The sequence below is a fragment of the Mesocricetus auratus genome, unplaced genomic scaffold (genome assembly GCF_017639785.1).
Source record: "Mesocricetus auratus isolate SY011 unplaced genomic scaffold, BCM_Maur_2.0 Super-Scaffold_100676, whole genome shotgun sequence".
Classification (NCBI taxonomy): Eukaryota; Metazoa; Chordata; class Mammalia; order Rodentia; family Cricetidae; genus Mesocricetus; species Mesocricetus auratus.
In genome coordinates, this window is record NW_024429266.1 from 57,588,389 (window position 1) to 57,607,972 (window position 19,584).

The 19,584-nt window shown below is 50.4% G+C and overlaps 1 protein-coding gene across 1 annotated transcript; it reads right to left on the reverse strand.

Annotated features, from left to right (window-relative positions):
- Positions 1–359: 359 nt before the first annotated feature.
- Slc41a1 (solute carrier family 41 member 1) lies at positions 360–19,485 on the reverse strand. Its single transcript, XM_040737542.1, has 10 exons — positions 19,104–19,485; positions 9,826–9,933; positions 8,845–8,916; positions 8,092–8,236; positions 7,808–7,954; positions 6,929–7,076; positions 6,052–6,131; positions 5,006–5,140; positions 4,657–4,805; positions 360–2,647 (listed from the first exon to the last, which is right to left on the reverse strand). The coding sequence occupies exons 1-10, from the start codon at positions 19,476–19,478 to the stop codon at positions 2,462–2,464; spliced, it is 1,545 nt and encodes a 514-aa protein (XP_040593476.1). The 5' UTR covers positions 19,479–19,485; the 3' UTR covers positions 360–2,461.
- Positions 19,486–19,584: the final 99 nt, after the last annotated feature.

The following is a 19,584-nucleotide window of genomic DNA, read 5'->3' on the forward strand; positions in this document are numbered from 1 at the left end:
TCAATATGTGGCCATGGCTGGTCTGGAACTCACTATGTAGACCAGGCTGGCTTTGAACTTGGGGAAATCCTCTTGCCTCTACTCTGTGGCTTTGGAGGCTGTCCTGGAACTAGCTCTTGTAGACCAGGATGGTCCTCGAACTCACAGAGACCTGCCTGCCTCTGCCTCCCAAGTGCTGGGATTAAAAGCGTGAGCCACCGCCGCCCGGGATGTGTATTTTCTATTATTCTCTCTAAGGTGGTTCCTTGCTTGTCACATTAGCCCCTTCCCACTTCTGAGGAGAGAGTAGGACCACAGAAGGGGGTCCAAGAAAATGGTTGAGGCTGCTTTTTTGACGAGACACACGGCACTACCAACCATCGAAATAAAACTTCCACTTTATTTTACCAAATATAATTTATCAGTTAAGTCGACATTTGTCAATTCAGTTATAGTAACTATAAATAATTCTCTTAAGACACAGTTCTGTAACTTTTGAAGGATATGAAAGTAAACCAATTTTGTTTCTTCCAGTCAGGCCAAAAGTACATGCAATAGGTGCAACCCAGAGGGAAGAGACGACCCTTACTTAAGTCAACTCCTCCTCACCCCAGTCCTCCTCCGCTCACATGCTGAGCCTGGGTGTGCCTACTTTTCTGCTTTCTGGGCAAAGGGGGAGGGATGCTTCAGTCTCTAGACAACCTGATCCAAAACCAGAAATCAGGATAGGGTAAGTGGCTGGGGGGTCCTGGGGTCACAGTCTCGGGGTGTGGTGCCTGCACAAGTCTGTTTTGGGGTAGAGTTAGGTCAGAGGGGAGAGCAGGAACAAGCCCAGATTGCTATTCATCTGCTTGACGCAATTCCAACTAGATAACCTGACTCCAATTCTAAGGTTCTATGATTTCAGGTGATGCGGGAGGGAGGGGGGAGGTAAGAAGTCTCTGTAGGTCCAGGCACAGCTTAGTCCTATCCTTGGAGGCCAATCCTTTAGGCTATATGGGGGAAGAGTCTGTGGGCTCCTGACAAACAGACTAGAAAGGAGCCTGCAGCCCGGCTGTTGAGCCATTCAGAGCAATGTGTGGAGAAGTTTCCTTCTAATCATGAACAGGTAAGTGCCAAAGCAGCCGCCTGAAATCCAGCTCGATCATTCTAAACCCTCTTCTGAATGTTAGTGAGATGTGTATGGGGGGGGGGGGCGGTATCTAAGGACATGAAACTGCTGGAGTAATGGTGCTGGCAATCACTGCAGACTTTGGATCTAAAGAGGGAAGTAGACAGAGACCTACAGCGAGGGATCGCTTACTGCCAGATTAAAGGGGCACATGGCCTCGGTAACCTAGGGAATGAGGGGAGGTTAGGGCTGTGATCCCCTTAGCACTGGCTAGTCAATGCCTGGCACTGTACCTAACACAGTAGGCACCCCATAACTATTGCTCGATGGAGAATCAGTATGGGCCATACTATGGAAAGGCTCATGGCGGCGGGGGGGGGGGGGGGCACTGAGATTTGCTGAATGAGTGAATGGATGACAAATGTCAATGGGCAGGAGCCAAGAGAAAGGCCAACTGACTGGTTCGTTAGAATGAGCGCTTTTAGGAAGTGACAGTCGCCGAGGCAGACCATGCGGTTATGTCCTCATGAGAAACAGCAGCGAAACACCCCCAGGTTGCATCAACCTCATTTGCTGCATTTCCTTGTCCTGTCTCTAGTCTTGGAAGCCCATCTGGCAAGCTGTGGGGAAAGGGAGTGCTTGGAAACAATTAGGAAGCTTGAACAGGCACTAGGGTCTCTAGACTCGGGGCACGTGGACCGCTGGAAACCTATGGGTGACAGTGATCCACGCAGAGCCCAGGCCACTGCTCATTCAGCTGGAAAGCAATAGGGCAGTTGGGCAAGGCGCATGTACACAGAACAGGTTCACCTAACTCTGCGTGCAGGCTGCCCGGAGCAACAGCGCTGTGATTACTAGAGGGCTGAAGAAACTTTCTCCTGCCCAGTGCTTTGAAGTTGGTCCATTCCTATAAAAGTATGTGTGGAGTGTTAATTATCCCTCACCTCTCTGTTCAACCAAACTGAAAACAACCCAGAGAGCCCACTTACAAAGAGTTTCTCACTAGGGCCAAGGCTGAGGTTGCTAAAGCTAATCCAAAGGTCCCCAGATGCCGGACAGAATGCCCAGGTCCCAATCTGCCCAGGTCCCAATCTACCTCACCTGGAGGCACCCACCATGGAATTGCACTTGGTGATTGTCTCAAAAAGCCACTTTAACTGCTTATTTCAGTCCGTCTGTCCTTCCTGATTTCTTGCTATCCAAGCTTGGCTCAATGTATAAAAAATTCCCATTGAAAATAATGAGAATTTGGTATCAAAGTGAAATCCCAGAAAGACATGGGAGTGTAGTGTAGGGTGGGGTAGGGAAATAAAAGGGAAAAAAATCCAAATAGAAAGTGCAGAGGGTGAGGGAAAAGGCTGAGTGGCTAAGCTAGTCCCCAACATCTGTGTCTCTGTCCCCAATGAGCCAGAGGACATGGAAGCTGAGTGCTAGGAGCCCAGTGCCAAGCAGGTCCCCCAAAGCAGTCAAGTATGGGATGGAGAAGTTGTCCGGGTCCAGGCCCCGACCCCACATCCAGTGCACCATCCAGTCTGCGATGTACAGGAGAATCAGCACCTGCAGAGAGAAGGGTTCTGCTGTAGCTACCCTCGTTCTGCAGGGGGAGCCAGAGGCCACATGACTGGACTGTTCAGTGTATCCCAAGGCTTGGACAGTCACACAGCCTTTCTGCCAGGCCAGCTCCAAGCCAGAGGCTTTCCAAACTAAACCCTACCCTAACAGGAACTCTGTCTTTGCCTCTAATTCTGGGTCAGACCATTCTTGAGTTACTGCAATTCCTGCCATGTTGGTCTCTCCAGGAGCCAGCCCGGTGGGGGCTGGCAGTTAGAGCCAGTTTCTCTTACAAGGGTCTTTCTCCTCTGTCATCTGGGTAACAGTTGACTATCCAAGCTGCTTTCTCTTCACCCTTTCCATCCTGCTGTTGTGGGCTCAAAGAATCTAAGTTTATTCTAACATTCAGCTGTAAAAAAGGTTTAGGAACAAAGCTAAACATAAAGTCAGTTATAATGCATAGCAATTCAAAATCCATTTTAGATTATCTACTAATTTGATTTGTTTGTACAGTTGCTTACCTTCTGTAATTACAGTTGAGAATAGCCAAGATCAGAATCTAGTTACTGGGTTTAAAAGTACTGGCTGCAGTGGGGAGTGTGTCACAAATGCACAATCTCAGGCCTAACACTGGGCCTTCGGGAATAGGAATTTTGCCATTTTAGTCAGATATACATGCACTTTACAGTTGGAACTGTACTTAATCTAGAGCACTAGTGTCTGGTTTAGGGGCCCTCAAATGACAGTGCCTATGAGAATGAGACACTATCTAACGGTTAGGCTCTGGCACGCTCATGGCGGGGGTGGAGTGGTAGGAGGGGGGAGGGGTGGGGGGTGGGGGGGTGGAGTGTGCTATTCTCGAGATTGCTATCCTAGAACCTTTCACGTTCCCCCTGTTCTGCACACAGCTGCCCTGTATTCCTGTGCCCTGGCCTTGGCTTTGCAGTCCAGCCTCCCTGTAACTTCACAGCCTTTTGACAGCTGCAGCAGAGTCCCAAATTAAGAGTGTGACTAGATGTGCACTAGAGGGAAATGGCAGCAGCTGTCCTCACATTTAGCCTCCCGAGTAGCACAAGGACACGTTGGGACAGGTGCAAAGGGACCTGGCAGAACTTTACAGGGAGCAATTGTCAACACTTTGCTTTTCCACAGATCTAGAGAAGGAAGCACAGCTAAACCTGACCACAGGGTATTCACAGATAGGAGATAGCATGAAGGTCTGGCCTTCCAACCCAGGCAAAAGGAGGAACTGAAGCAGCCACAACAGACACACCTATGCTCCTTTCCCATTGGTGTGTGTGTGTGTGTGTGTGTGTGTGTGTGTGTGTGTGTGTATGTGTGTGTGTGTACGGGTTCCTGATTACATTTGCAAGGGAGCATGGTGATTTGGGTAACTACTGCTGGGAAACAGCACATGGCTGATTCTTAGCCCAGCGCTTGCCAAGATTCCTAGAACACACAACTTTCCCAAGGAACCTCTGAGCTGGGGGTTTGGAGGGAAACTATTTATCAACAGGAGAATGGCTAAGTCAAATCTAGTAATAGTTAGGGAGACGGCACCATGGCCGTACAGAAGGACAAGGCTGGATAAGTCCCGAGGCTGGATTGGTCTTGTAAAATGGTTCTGACGCTTGTTGTAGCTGTGGAACCCTTTATTTAAATGAAGCCCAGAATGCAAAATGGCCAAGTAGAGTTTTGTGGCAAGGCCAGCGGGGAGCAGGGTATAGGTGGTTCCGAGTTCCCCTGTTAAGCGCCCCGTAATCGTCTGCCTGAAAACCCTGCTGCTGGTCTGCTCACTTTGAAAATGTATCACTGAGGCTGAGAAGGGATGTAACTAGGCTAAAGACACACAGCATGGGCGGGAACTCTTCTAGAGCCACAGCCTTTTTATCCTCCCGAGTCCTGGCCGGCGGCTATCCAGATGCAGAGAGAGAGAAGTGGCAAGAGACCAGGTCTAAACTTGGGGTTCTTACTCCACAGGGGCCCTGGGCTCCCCTGCTCCTGCTAGGCCATACCTGGAGCAGCGCAGCTGTCATGTAGAAGACGATGAAGATGAGCGTGAGGGTGGTGTGCCCGCCCTGCATGCAGCTGATGGTGTAGAGGAACACCAGGTGTCCTGGGACCACAAGGAGGAAGAGGACCCGGGCTGAGCGTGAATTCACGTCTGGAAGAGGAGAGAGGAAAGCAGGAAGACCAGAAGGTCACAGGACGGTCAATGCCATATTCTAGGCCAGCACACAGCTCTATCTCCAGGGCATTTCAGGAGAACCGTGAAGCCAGGGCCCCGGGTGCCTCGAGTGAAGTTCCTGTCTGCAGGCGCCCTCCCTCTATGGCGGGAATGGACCCTTGAGATGCTGTGGTTACCAGGGCTGAAGAAGGTGGTGCATGGACTGGGGCAGCGGCGAGGAGTTGGCTCAGAGTTTTCCCCTGGCGTGCCATTCATGTGGAGGAAAGTGGAGATGCGGCTGGCCTGCACAGCCACCAGATTGCCCCCAACACCTGCAGAGAGACACACAGGACTCAGACGTGGATAGAAGGACTGGGAGGGAACCACCTTGTTCTTTGTCTTCATCGGTAGGGCCCTGTCTTCTGCCTTCACTAGAATCTATGCAGGTATCGTGTCCCCCCCCCCTCCCCGTGCCAAGAAAACGTGACGGGAGAAGACAAATGATACTTCGCTGCTTCCGAGGAGTCTTCTAGGCTTTCAGCTTCCCTTACATGCAGGTGTGATGGTTCCACGTACCCTTGAAGTGGCTACTTCAAGCCTACTCAGGGATATAGCCTTGAAGCCTACTGTGCAGCGCAGACACCTGCCTGCTGCACAGTAGGGTTCAAGGCCTTCTCCAGAGCTGACCCAGCGCTCACACACTCAATAACGAGTTTCCAGGAAGCAGTGTAACCTCTTACGTGGTACTGTCCAGGTACACTGCCCATTACCATTTGCCTTTAGCACTGCATACAACCTAGTCCCTGTACTTCTTTCTCAGCTTTGCCCTGAGCCCCGAGAGGTGGCGGCTACAGGCCTCATACCAGTTTCTCTTGCTGGATGCTTTTACTTGGCTTGTGCAGTGGGAGACACCAGCAGGTGAGCAGGGAGAGGGGCCTAGTGGTTTGTTTTGGTTTTCTAGATCCTTTTCTCCTTTTTGGCAAGAGTTTACTCTTGCAGGGGGCAGGCTGGAATTCTAACTGGATTCCTGCGAGATAATTTCTGGGTCCCCTTGGCCCTTCAGGGCTAGAGACTTTCATGTTGCTAATTTCTGGGTGCCCCATGGTCCCCTGTTGGTTCTTCTTCCCCACCTCTATCTTTAAGTCTTGTCCTCTCTGAGTTAGATTCTCTTGCCTGCTGGAACCCTGAATGACACAGAAGCTATGTCCAGCTGTTCCCCCAGCAGCTGACGCTAAGGCCTCACCATTAATCACAGGTGTGAAGACAGCCATTCCTGCAAAGTTGGGGTCTGACACAGTCTTGTCCAAGATGAGGCCGCCCACACTACGGAGACACAAAGACAAATGACACAGAGACCACCGAAAGGCTCTGCTCTGGTCTCTAGAATGAGAGGCACAGGTCGTTCTAACCTTGGGGCAAGGGCAGCAAAGTGGCTTCCAGAAGTCTCTCCTTTCAGTCTTTGGTTCTCATGCATGCAACAGTTGTTGCTCATAATCTCCTGACTTGGCATAGTGACTCTGGCATAAGAAGTGTGAGCAGAGCCACCTTCCTGTGAGGACCCTGGTCGCCTGCCTGCTCAGCACTGATTTCCTCTATGGTAACAGCACTGGCTTCTCCCTGAGGGAAGCAGTGCTCTCAAACTCAGTCACTGTGGTCCAGGTAACACTGTTTCAGCTGTGGCTAATCTCCCCATCCAATCAGACAGCTGCATTCCCAAGCCCAAATGACGGATTCAAGGACAGAACTGTGACCAACTGAACAGGAAGCAAGGACATTCTATACCGGGTCTCTGTGCAACCGTTGGGGGAAAGCCTCTCTCCTCCTGCGGGGAGTGGGAGGAGTCAGAAGGGTGAAACCCTGGACTGCTGATCACCACAGAGAAAGCAGAACGGTAGAGTTCCAGGGTCTCAATAGTATTGCATTCATCCCGGGATACAGCTGCTTTTTTTAGTCCCCGAGGTCAATATGTTCTGCTTTGGAATGAAACCTAATACACATAGTTCCTGTCACTTGCAATGGAGGGACACATGACTGGCACTACAGATGCACTTCCAGTTTCAGATGGGGTCTGTGGCGAGGAGGGAATGACATAGGGGTATATACTCAGGGCCCCAGCCTACCTGCTGATGGCCATGGCAATGATGACAGGCTCCCAGCCTGAGTACAACACCTCCCTTGTGGCTGGGCTCCTTCGGGCCAGCACCACCCAGACAGGCAGCAGGGCCACAAAGAAGGCACACACCAGGGGGTAGATGTATCGCCAGTGCTCTGAGGGCAGAGACCAGAGGGAGATCAGCGCCAAGACCCCAGTACCAGCTCCCCCCAGCTCAGACTGCAGATGTCCCAAGAGACCAACCCATTGGCAGTAATTCTACCCTAAATGCCTGGAAGCGTATCACCTCATCTGATCCTCACTGCACACCCGGGAGGTAGTGAGGCTAGCTTTGTCTACTTTGTAGAGGAAGAAATGAAGGCAGACAGCTACTCAGGCACTACATTTTTGTTTTGAGACCAGGTCTTGCTGCGTAGCCCAAGTTGCCTTACTCTCACTCTCTTCCTGCTTTCACCTCCTGGGAGGCGAGGATCATAGGTGTGCACCACCATGCCCGGCTCAGGCCGTAAAGTTAACAGAAACAGACACCAACTGTATGTGCCTTGGTCCGATCCCAGAAATCCCTACCTCCCCTCCTCTTCTTCAGTTTACAAGCAGATTGCCATCTTCCATTCTTCCCATTCCCCTTTCCACATCCCATCCCTCCAAGGGAAACAAAACCCCTAGGATTAAGCAGGGACGAGTTCTGAACCTCTCCCTTCTGCTGTCTGACTGCAGGAACCGAGATGAGGGCCTATCTAGTCTCCCTACCACCGGGAGGTGTGACAAACTGTCCACATAGGTAACAATATGGCAAAAACCTTCCACACGTGTGCAAAATGGTCCCCACCTCTCCCAACGCCACTCTGGAGTGCACCCAAGCCATTCTCAGTGGCCTTAGCCTTACTTAATTCCAGGTAGAGTCCCCAGCTGATGCCTGAGAGGAGTGCCAAAGTGATGAGGTCGCCCAGGCTAGCAGCGATGGGCGTGGCCACGTTGTCTGGGTTGATCCCAATTTTTCGAGACCCAATGATGACTCCAATCATGATCATACCTGGTGAGGAAGGACAGACAGGCCAGGGAGAGAAGGAAATAGAGGGGCATCAATAAACGAAAGAGCATGGAGGAGCCAGGTAGAGTGGACACCTTGGGAGCAGCACCCTCGGCCCTGTGCCTTCCTCCCTTTCTTACCCAGCACCAAGGAGGCGATGAAGGCTGTGGCCACGCTGCTGGCGCACAACAGGAAGGCATGCGGGATACTAAAGTGGCCGTCAGGGATCCAGCCAAAGATGACAGCTGCGATGGATGCCAGGAAGCCCACCACCGTGGCCTGCACCTGGGGAGAGACATGGTAGTGAGGAGAGCAGAGTTCCTTAGTTGAGGGAGTCACCAAGTACCCAAAGGACTCTTCCTAGCCCTTAGCAAGCAGGCAGGACCAGACTCCACGGTCCTTGTAGGCTAGAAGGATGCCTTTATTTAGTTTTAGCCCTGACTCTAGTAGAGGGAATCCTAGGACACGTTACTGGCTGGTTGGATGTTTCTCTGGAGATGGGATAAGAGTCAACAGCCCAGAGATCAGTCAGAGTCCAGAGCTGGGACCCAAGGGGGAAAACATTCGATCTGTGTGGCCTCCCAGGAGGGGAGGGATGGGACAACCGTGGCAGAGGACATTCCAACACTCACAAGTCTGATTCTACCACAAAGACTGGTGAAGGCTCAAAAACCCCAGAACTATCCAGAGCCTATGACAAGGAAGCCATGTGACATGGAAGCTGCTGGGGCTCTCCCTATTTTGGCCATTTTCCTGAGTAACTAGTCACCTCCTAGCCTACTTTGCAGGATGCTGGACAGCCACTTAGGAGCCAGCTGGGCTGACCTAAGCCTTTCAGGGATTCATGACTAAGGAGATGCTTAGCCTATTGTCTCTGGTCCGTGTTTTCTTACCTGGATGAGGGCCATATTCCCCGTGATCATCCGCCAGAGCTCCTTAGGTGTGTCCATTTGTCCAATGTTGGCCTGGAAGAGGGAGAGTGAGTGGTTGGAGCCTGCTGCACAGGGTCTGGGTTTCTATCTGTTAGACTGGGTCAAAAAGCAATGCATAAAGCTTAAGACTCTATGACTATGGACTCCAATACGAAAGCATCCAAGGAGGGTAAGTTCCAGGGCGTGAGGGGAACTGAGGAAGATTCCATTCTGTTTTGTTCATCTGGGTAGCATGCTTCTGCAAGGATCTGCATGATTTGGTGAAGCAGCTTGTTCTCTTAGGGAAGGCAAGGTCAGTTGTTGGCCCAGGGCTGAGGCTGAAGGAAGTGGGTAGCCCCAGCCAGGAGAAAGAAAGAGCAAGGGGTGGGATAGACCAGCTGCGCTCCACGCTATCTGCTCCAGACTTGGCCATAAGGGGACATGCCTCGTCTCCTGAGTGTTAACACCTCTTGCCTCCCAGCCATGGCCTTCTATTGGGCTTAGTCCATGAATGGCTGTGGCAGAGAGAAAGGGTTGTGGGAGGTGGAAATGCCTCTTCTCTTGAAGAGCAAGCTGCGATGGAGAAAGGGAATGGTTTGAAGGGGTGTTGGGAGGGCCCTGGCTCTGCTCCTGCCCAGCTGCAGAGTAGGGCTAGAGATCAGAGGAGGCCCCCACCTGTGTGGCTGGAGGGACCAGCATGATGCCTGCCTGTCAAAGCTGCACAAACAGTCACGAGGCAGGTTGCAAAGCAGGAGGTGGGGCAGGCATCCAGGGATGGCTGGGACATCCAGAGTCCAAGCCTAGGAACCATTCTGGGCAGGGAGCCCCTGCCCGGGGACAGGACACCCAGTCTGGGATCTCCCTCCACAGGCCCATGCAGTTGTGTGGATACCTACTAGTCTCTGTGTTACCCATTATCTTCTCCCTGCCCCCTCTCCCGCTTCCCACAGCTAGGACACTCACTGCAGTGGACAGCCTTGACGCCAGGGTCATTTCCAAGTTCCCTTTGAGCCCCAGCAGTGCAGGCACCAGGATGAAGACCTCTGTCACCTTCTGGAAGACCTCCCAGTGCTATAAGATGAACACAGAGTCCGAGAATTTTAGTACCTCAAAGGACTGGCATTGAAGCTGAACAGAGTGTGGGGTCAGGGGACAGGAGAGAGAAAGGACCAGCATGAGTAAGTACACCAGGAACCTTATTTCCCCTTGAGAAGCCTGGGAGTAGAAAAAGCCCAAGAATTCCAATAAGACAGCCTAACCCCCATTCCAGAACAGGAGAGACTCACAGCCTGACTGCCTGACTGGCCCTTCTATATGCTTTCATGGGGACCCCACAGTGGAACCACCCCAAGCTGGCTTTTGCCCCAGAACTCCTTGGTGATGCCCTCTCAAACAGCACTCTGCAGCCCCCTTGCCTTCATCCAGCGTCTCGGTGGCCTCAGCCTCGGGAGGTGTTGTCTCAGCTGTGGAGAGCCAGGCTCCACAGGGCTGGGGCCAGGGTGATTAGAACGTTTGTTTGGTTTCTATTTTCAAGGGCTCTGGGTCTCAGCCACAGTGGCTTTCCTGACCAGGCTCTGATGTACATGGTGCTTCTCCTATGCTGGTCTGCGAGAGATTTTTTTTACTCCTCTCTACACTCCCATTCCTTAGCCGACAGAAGCAAATATACCCGTTAGGAGAGGCTGGGCTCTAGTCCTGGGGCAATCAGTCCTGGCTCTCCCATCAACTTCTTTGGCTGACATATGTTAATGAGTTTTCTCACCTAGGCACCTCAACAAGACAATGAAGAGCTTTTTTCTTGTTCCCATCTTGCACATGAGAAAACTGAAGGTTCAGAAAAGTACTACCAACTGAGAAGCAGAGGCAGGTGGATCTCTATCAGTTCAAGGACAGCCTGCTCCACAGAACAAGTTACAGGACGGCCAGCCAGGGCTCCATAGAGAAACCCTGTCTCAAAAACAAAAACAAAACAAAACAAAAAAGCCAACAAAACAAACAAAAACTAAAAAGAAAAAAGAAAAGGAAGTACTACCCTAGTTATTGTAGGACTGAAAGCCCTCTTAGTTGTAACCCAAACTGAGGCTTTCCTAAAGAAGTTCAGATTATGCCTCCCTTCCTGGCCCCAAAGGACCACGGGGTTTTAAGAATGGAAACCCTGGCCGGGCACTGGTGGCGCACGCCTTTAATCCCAGCACTCAGGAGGCAGAGGCAGGCGGATCTCTGTGAGTTCGAGACCAGCCTGGTCTACAGAGGGAGTTCCAGGACAACCTCCAAAACAAAACAGAGAAACCCAGTCTCAGAAAACAAACAAACAAACAACAACAACAAAAAGAATGGCAAGCCTGCAGGTTTGTAAAGGGAGGAGGGGTGAACAGCAGGTGGTGTATGCAGGTTGGTTGGGGTAACTAGAGCTGAGATACAGGGAGGGTTCTTAAGCTGTTTCCTCAGCACACTTCTTCACAATCGCCCGGCGGGGCCCTCAGATAGGTTACAAAGGCATCAAACTCCTGCTCAAGTGTTCAGTTCCCAGTTCCAGGGCCAGACTAGAGAGTCAGCCCACTAGGCAATTCCAGCCCCTCTATTCTACTGCTAAAGAGCAAGGCTGCAAATTGAACCACAGTGAGGTGCACTGTATACCCGTTAGGATGTCTAGGAGGACAAAGGGATAACACCAAGTACTGTGTGGACATGGAGATGAGAGCACCTTTGCATTGCTGGTGGGAGTATAAGATGCAGCTACTATGGCAACAGTATGGCAGTTCCTCACACTGACAACAAATTGTATGTGGTGGTTGTGCTTGTACCCCCAGCACTTGGGAGGAATGGGCTCTGCTGAAAGCTCAAGGCCAGCTGTCTACATAGAAAGACTCTGTCTTAAAAATAAACAAACAACCGATAGCCTCCAAAACAATACAGAGAAACCCTGTCTCGAAAAACCAAAAAACAAACAAACAAACAAACAAAAAAATAAACAAACAAGCCAGGTGGTTGTAGGCACACACCTTTAATCCCAACACTGGGGAGGCAGAGGCAGGTGGATCTCTATGAGTTTGAGGCCAGCCTGGTCTACAGAGAAAGTTCCAGGATGACTGGGGCTACACACAGAAACCCTGTCTCAAAAAACAAACAAACAAACAAACAAACAAACCAGCTGGGGATATGGCTCGGTCAGTCAAGGCCTGGTAGCGCAAGCAGCAAGGTGGAGTGCCTGAGTTTTGATTTCTAGTGCTCACATAAAAAGTCAAGCACAACAGTGCATGTCCGTAACTGCAACACTGAGGCTTACTGGGCCTTGAGGATCACGGAACCACCAGCTTAGCCAACCAGTGAGCTTCAGATTCAGTGAGAAACTCTTAAAAAAAAAAAGTGAAGTGATACAGGCCTGGAGAGATGACACAGTGATTAAGAGCATTAACCGCTCTTGCAGAGGACCTAGGTTCCATTCCCAATACCTCATGATGGCTCACAACTGTCTTATAACCCCAAGAGACTTGACACCCTTTTCTGGCCTTCCCAGGCACCAGGCATGCATGTGATGCACAGACATGATGCAAGTAAAACACCCATATACAAAAAACAACACCCCAAAAAATAATACCCAAAAATAACACCCCAAAACAACACCCCAAAAAGAATACCCAAAAAATAACACCCCAAAACAACACCCCAAAAATAAAACCCAAAAATAATACCCCAAAACAACACCCCAAAAATACCCAAAAACACCCCAAAATACCCCCCAAAACAACACCCCAAAAATAACATTCAAAAATAACACTCCTAAAATAATATCCCCCAAATAACACCCCCAAAAATATCACCCCCAAAACAATACCCCAAAAAATAATACCCCAAAAAACCCCAAACACCCTGTCTCTAAGAAAACAACAACAACAACCAAAAAAAAAAAAAAACCCAAACCAAAACAACAAAAAACAATCCAGGCGGCAGTGGTGCGCACCTTTAACCACAGCACTTGGGAGGCAGATGCGGGTGGATTTCTGTGAGTTTGAGGCCATTCTGATCTACAGAGCAAGTTCCAGGACAGCTAGGACTGTTAAACAGAGAAACCCTGTCTCGGAAAACCAAAATAACAAACAAACAAAAAAACCAACCCGCCCCCCCCCCAAAAAAAAAACAAACAAAAAAGCCAGTGGTGAGCAGCAGAGAAAATGCCCCATGTTGACCACTGGCACATGTATGGAATGTACACAATCCATATAACACAGACACACACAGTGAATGGATGGGTGATTAAATAAGAATGGCCATATGATTAGCAATCCCAGTACTTCTCCTGACTACTTACCCCCAAGTCCTAAGTATTTATTAAAAATCATTGAAAGCAGGATCTTGGAGGAGTATTTATATACTCCTGTTCATAGCTTCACTTGTGCAGGACAGCCAAGAGGCGGAAGCTATTCAACTGTCCCTCAGTAGCTGAGCGGACCAGTAAAATACAGCAGAGCAATACCAAAGTATGACTCAGCTTTGAAAAGGAAATCCTGTCCCATGCTACAACACGGGTGAATCTTGAGGACATTAAACCAACCAATCCAGCCACAATGCAAATGTTGTATAATTCCACTTATTCCACTCTGAAGTTATAGGGAGTGACCACTCCTGTGTGGGTGTGTTCACGGGTATGTAAAATCACTCCCTACATGGAATAGTCATCACATTCATAGAAATAAATAAAAAAAAAAAGAAGAAGAAGAAGAAGAAGAGAATGGCTGAGGGCCGGGAGAAGGGAATTAGCATTATATGGATACATTATATGGATACAGAGTGTCAGAGAAAATGGTACAGAGAACACACTTTACACACTTCAAGATGGTTACAGTGTAGCTTCATGTTATGTGACTTCTTGCAACATTAAAAACAAACAACCCTTGGTGGCCCACGCCTTTAATCCCAGCACTCGGGAGGCAGAGGCAGGCGGATCTCTGTGAGTTCGAGGCTGGGCTGGACCGATAGCCTCCAAAACAATACAGAGAAACCCTGTCTCGAAAAACCAAAACCAAACCAAACCAAAAAAAAAAAAAAAAAAAAAAAAAAAAACACAACCCTGATGGTATGTCTGTAATCCTAGCATTCAGAGGCTGAGGCAGATTGGGAGTCTGAAGATAGTTGGAGGTAGAGATTTTATCTCAAAAAACAAAACAAAGCCTGGAGATCCCAACACTCTCGTCAAGGCTTGCCTGGTCTACAGAGTGAGCTCCAGGACAGCCAGGGCCGTTATACTAAGAAACCCTGTCTTGAAAAAACCAAACCACATCAAAACCCAAGATTCATGAAGCCATCAGAGGGGGCTGGGGCCAGGGAGCAGAGAGGCTAAAACACTGTGGGGGGTGTCCTAAAAGATACAAACCTTGCCTTTTTGTTAGTGTTCTTGGGGTATGTGTGCAGGGAGTAGGACCCAGAGGATAGTTCATTTCTTCATGTCCAAGTTCCTGGGCATAGGATTCTTTTGGGCATTTCCTAAAGGACCTAGACTCTCTAAAGCTTCCTGTGGGGCAAGGGAAGAGGCATTCCCCCCTCCACATGAGTTCTGACCTTCCACTGCTGCCTTCCAAATACTGGGGAAGGTGAGGATCTTCCCCCCTCCACATCAGTTCTGACCTTCCACTGCTGCCTTTCAAATACTGGGGAAGGTATCTTCCCCCCTCCCAGGCAGCCCAAGAGGCGCCTCATGAGCCCCGGGAGTGTTACTCTTGGACAAGGCTAGAACATCCACCCCTGTGGATCCAGCTCCCTCAGCTGAGCCTCTCTTGGACTGGATAAGCAGCTTCAGAGAAGGAAGAATTCTTCCCCTCTCTTGACAAGTGAGAAGACTGTGAGTCTTTGGGGTGCTTTCAGAACACAGCCCCACATGCTTGCCTACCTGCGCCCGCCTGAGCTGCTAGTTCTCTGAAAGCTCAGCTCTCCAGAGAGTGAAGGTGATGGGCATCCTCCCAGAAGGTAACACTCACAGACATGGTGGCATGCCTGTAAGTCTACCATTCAGGATGATGAGGCAAGTTGTGAGTTTGAGTCTAGCCTGGGCTACACAGCAACAAGATCCTGGAGAAAAGAATGTAAGAAGTTCAGTTAACCCCCACTAGGTGCTACCTCTAATTTTCTCCTTCCAATATATATATATATATATATATATATATATATATATATATATATATATGTCCTCTGCTTTTAACTACAGAGGGATCTGGAAGTTGTGGGGTTTTGGAAGGGATGACATGGGACAGATGGATGGGCAAGGAAAAGGCCAAGGGTCAGTAAGTAGCAGTCCCATGCAGAAATCTTCTCAACTCTCAGAATACAGCCTGGAACTCACAATACCAGACCCTTTAACCCAGCAAAGCCCTAAGCTGGCACTTGAGACAGAAGAGCCAATCCCTACATCTGTTTTTCCTACCCATAAAACCCTCTCAAAAATGTAGTTCAGGCCGGGAGTCTATGACCTGTATGCACGCAGAGGACTCTGGGAAGCAGAGGCAGCCAGAAAGCAGGGTGGTCCTGAGGTTAGGGGTTGAGGATGGAGTGGTGTAGATGGGGGTGGCTTTTCTTAATTCTTTGGCCTAATTCAGGCCCATCCTGTTCACCCTGGCTCGGACTGTCTGCCCTGAAGTCAAACCAGTCAGCTAAGCCATTAGTCAAGCTACCACCCACACCTATCTGTACCAATAGGGATGGAACAGGGTCCAGGAAGCTGCTTGGCTTAGAGGTTAGAGGGGAACACCTAGGGATTTTTTTTTAATTGCTTCTCAGAATCTGGGACCCTCTCTTTGTTCTCTCTCCTGGATTCCCGATATTCTAAAAGTATAGGACGAGATGAGACAGCAGCCTCCGCACTCAAAACCAACACTGACCCAGAGCACTCTCCCAAGCCTCACAGCTCAGGGATCTTGCTATGACTCCCTCCTGGGCCATCCAACCTGCTCTTCCACCTGGCAGAGCCTCCTGCTCCGGAAACACATCAGCAAGAAGCCAAGTCAGCAAGAGATGGAATCGGGAAATTAAAAGGACCCAAACTCCCAGATTCTAGCACCGGGTACCAAGCTGCCCAAAGACTTTTCAGGCAGTCTTGGGTCAGGCTGGATCATAGTTTCCATCTGCTGGAGGCTTGTCCCAGGCGTCCTGCAGGTATCCAAGCAGAGGGGCCTCAGGGCGATACCTGCAGGTACAGAGCTGCACACAGCATGAGAAAAGGAAATGGCCCTGATAGCACCCAGGAGGCAGAGATGGGCAGAGCAGAGGTGATCAAGGGAACAGGATCTGAGTGTCCTGCCCAGGGGCTTCAGCAGCCTCCAGAAAAAGAAGTCTGTTTCCCTCCCATATCCCTCCCCAAGGCCATGCGGCCAGCCACTCCCATCTTTGAAGGTACTAGGGAGGGGTCAAGAAAGGAGTGCCTTAAACAAGGACTGGAGAGTCCCCCTGTTCTAACCTAGTTGAGAGGTCCAGTGGAGACCACACACCACCTCCTGCCACCCATTCCTCACAAAGGCTGACAGGAAATGGACATGAAGCCCTGCAGGAGCCCAGGACAGACAGGGGAGAGCCAAAGAGCACGGGCAGCCTGAGACTCCTGTGCAGTCTCTTTCTGAAGCCAACCACTGGGCATGCTCCTTGCAAATATTGGCTGTAGTGGGCAAGGTAGAGCAGACTATAGTCGGCTTCTCCGTTTAGACTCTGGAAAAATCCCTATGCTCCTATCTCACTGGGGAGGCTAGTGCACACGTGGTGTGATGCAAGAGGTCAGACAAGACACAGAAGGGGTCTTCTAGAAAAGCCCAGTCTTAGCTGCAGGGGCAACCTTGGGCCAAGGATGTATCTGTAACAAGGTTCAAATAGGCTCCTGCTGCTCTGAACCACAGGGATCTTGAACAACCACCAGGTGGTTCTAGACTGTCTCACTGCAGGTTATTTTATCCTGTATCCAAGAGCATCTATCATCCCCATCACTTCCCTGGATGTAGAGTGAAAAACTCTCCCTGTGGTCCCCTGCCCCTGTCCTCCTGTACCCACCCACTTCAGTCATCTGGCTGGAGCCGTCTGTGGGCCCTGCTTTAGCCCAGCTGTGGTGGGAACATGGGGGGAGGGGCACAAGGACAAACCAGTCATTGTCATCTACACCAACTGAACCCTAGCTCTGGTATGAGCCAAGATGCCACACCGAGGGCGATACCAGCCTTCAGCGGGCATGCTGGGTGGTTCCAGGTCCCTACTACCTAAATCTCTCAATGTCTTAGGTTCGTGGGCATAAGGCAAGACATCAGAGGACTGTCCCCACTCTGCAACCCTGACATGAGGGAGGAGTGGGGCTGAGCCTCCATTCCCTTTGGCTCTGGTTCACTTTAAAAGCCAATGCCAATTGTTCTGGTTCCCAGTCTGCCCTGTTCTCCAAGACAAGACCAAAACAGCAGGCTCCTCACAGTCTTAAGCCAGGTTGCAAATCCCAACCATAACAAAGGTTATTGACACAGGCTCTGGGAGAGGTGACCAGTGGCTTATTTATCTATGACGTAGTTTCCCATCTACAAAATGGAGATCAATGCCTTTTTCCTACTTTTTAGGCTTACAGGATGCCCTCTGATGCCCCCCCCATTATCAACCATCATTATCGAGAAACTAAGCTAAGTGTCTCCTACTTTACCCCAGGATGCTGGTTTTGTAGCCCCTTGTTTTAAGTCTTGTGGGGCTGGGGATGGAACCTGGGGCTTTGTGCATGCTAGGCAAGCTCTCTGTACAATGAACGACATCCACAGCCCTGCAGCTCCTTATAGGTACTAATCTAGGACTCAAAAAATGGTAAGATGAGACAGAGGGCTTCAGGAAGGAGAGGTAGGCAGACTACAAAACCAGTCTCACTTCTTCCCCCTTCCTCCTCCCCCTGCTCTCAGCCCCAGGAAGAAAGACAACCAGCAGGGGAGGAGTCCCAAGCTCTGGATTGGCTTCCTAACCTCCTCGTAGGAAGAGTCCTCACAATAACAGGTTTAAGGAGAGGGGAGGCAGCACCAGGCACTTTTGCAAGCTATAAATATCATTCTCATTATTTCCAAAGTTGGAAGGTTCTCCTGGAAGACTCAGGGTCTACATGGACATTTTAGACGGCACCAACCACCTTCAGCCCCTGAGACTGGCCTGGGGACTTCTACAGCAATCTCCGTGTGCATGGCTTGCAGCATTAGCGGGGCTCAAGCAGAGGTGATACCGAGCTTCATAGTGAATGAAGCCTGGGTTGGGGGAGGAGTAGTCCCCAAGGACACGGGCCAAAGCACCTCTACCTCTGCATTTTGGAGTACCTAGGGTAGAGCCAGCATTGAGCAGGCGTTAGATATATCGTGGTCAACTCAGATGAACCAAGCACTGGTAGAAAGCACAGTGCACTGAGCTTCCAAAACTTTTACTTAGAAGCAAGACTTCTCTCTCTAACCTGGAGACTCTTGGGAAGTCCTGACTCACAATGCAATAAATACAGCTCGCCCCTGCCCTGGTCCTTAGCTCCCAGGTCCTACCAACTCTTACTGTTCTTTCTACTCAATATGAATTGCCCCGATGGCCCAGAACAGGTTGATGACAGACAAGGAGCAAAGACAGATGGTCCTGCCAAGGTCTGGTTACATTTTGTTCTCATCCCCAGCACTTACAACCTTTCCAGAGCTTACACCACCTTCCCAAACCATTCTCACTCACCAAGGAGACTGTGCCAAGGATGCATGGAGATAAGCAACACAAAATGCCTTAAGAGCTTTCTAACTGGATCTGAGACCCTCCTGACAGCTGAGTAAATTCCTGCCCAGCAGGGGAATGGAAGAAAAGGCTTGAAAAGGCGCTTTCTACCTTGAGTATCCTTGAAACTTCCAGTAAAAGGAAAGCAAGCATAAAGAGGAGACCCATCTAGATGCCTCCTACTGGGCTGGACTCAACAGCACTGAGGCATCGTGGCAAGCAATAGCCCTGCCCCTCTCTCCTCCTTTCTGCCTGAGTTCTGGAGTTACATCTGCCACTGTTAGGCAATACTGCTCTGACACCTCCCTGGGGCTACTTGACTTCTCAGAGCCTTCTGTAGAAAGTTACAGAGACAACGATGAAACCGAGGGTGTGATCCAAAGGGAAATAGTATTCTAGGAAGCAGCAGCTGCTTCTGACCCAGAGATGGAGAGGAAGTTCCAGGAGTCACTTTCCCAGAAGGCCAAGGTATCCAGGGCCTGTGAGGAGAAGCTATCCTGCTCAGGTCTTACCTGCACAATGTCCAGCACCATGCCAGCTGCCACGGTCCCAAAGCCTGCCAGGAGGAAGGGGAACAGCACTTGCAGTCCAATGGAAAAGGAGGTCTCCTTGAGTGGGGAGGGTGGCGCAGGGCCACGGTCCGTGCTGACGTCGTCACTTTCATTGCTCTGGCTCCCATTCTCCAGCAGTGCGTCCTCCTCCCGAACTCCCTTGGCGTTAGCTCGAGACTCAATCACCACCACCTCCACCCCAGCCCCATCAGGCCCCAGGAACTCTGAGGTCCCAGCCAAGGGCTCTCGCCCAGGGCCATCCGAAGAGCAGGGAGAGGGAGTAGGGCCAGTACCGTTCGGCTGGTGGATGTCCTTTGGCTCTGGCTTAGAGGACATGACAGGCAGGGAGGAGAGGAGGGGAGAATTTATTTATTTTTCTTTCTTTCTCTGACTCTAACTCGGGAAAGAACTTAGTCTTGGGTTGAACCCAAGCTTGAGTGCC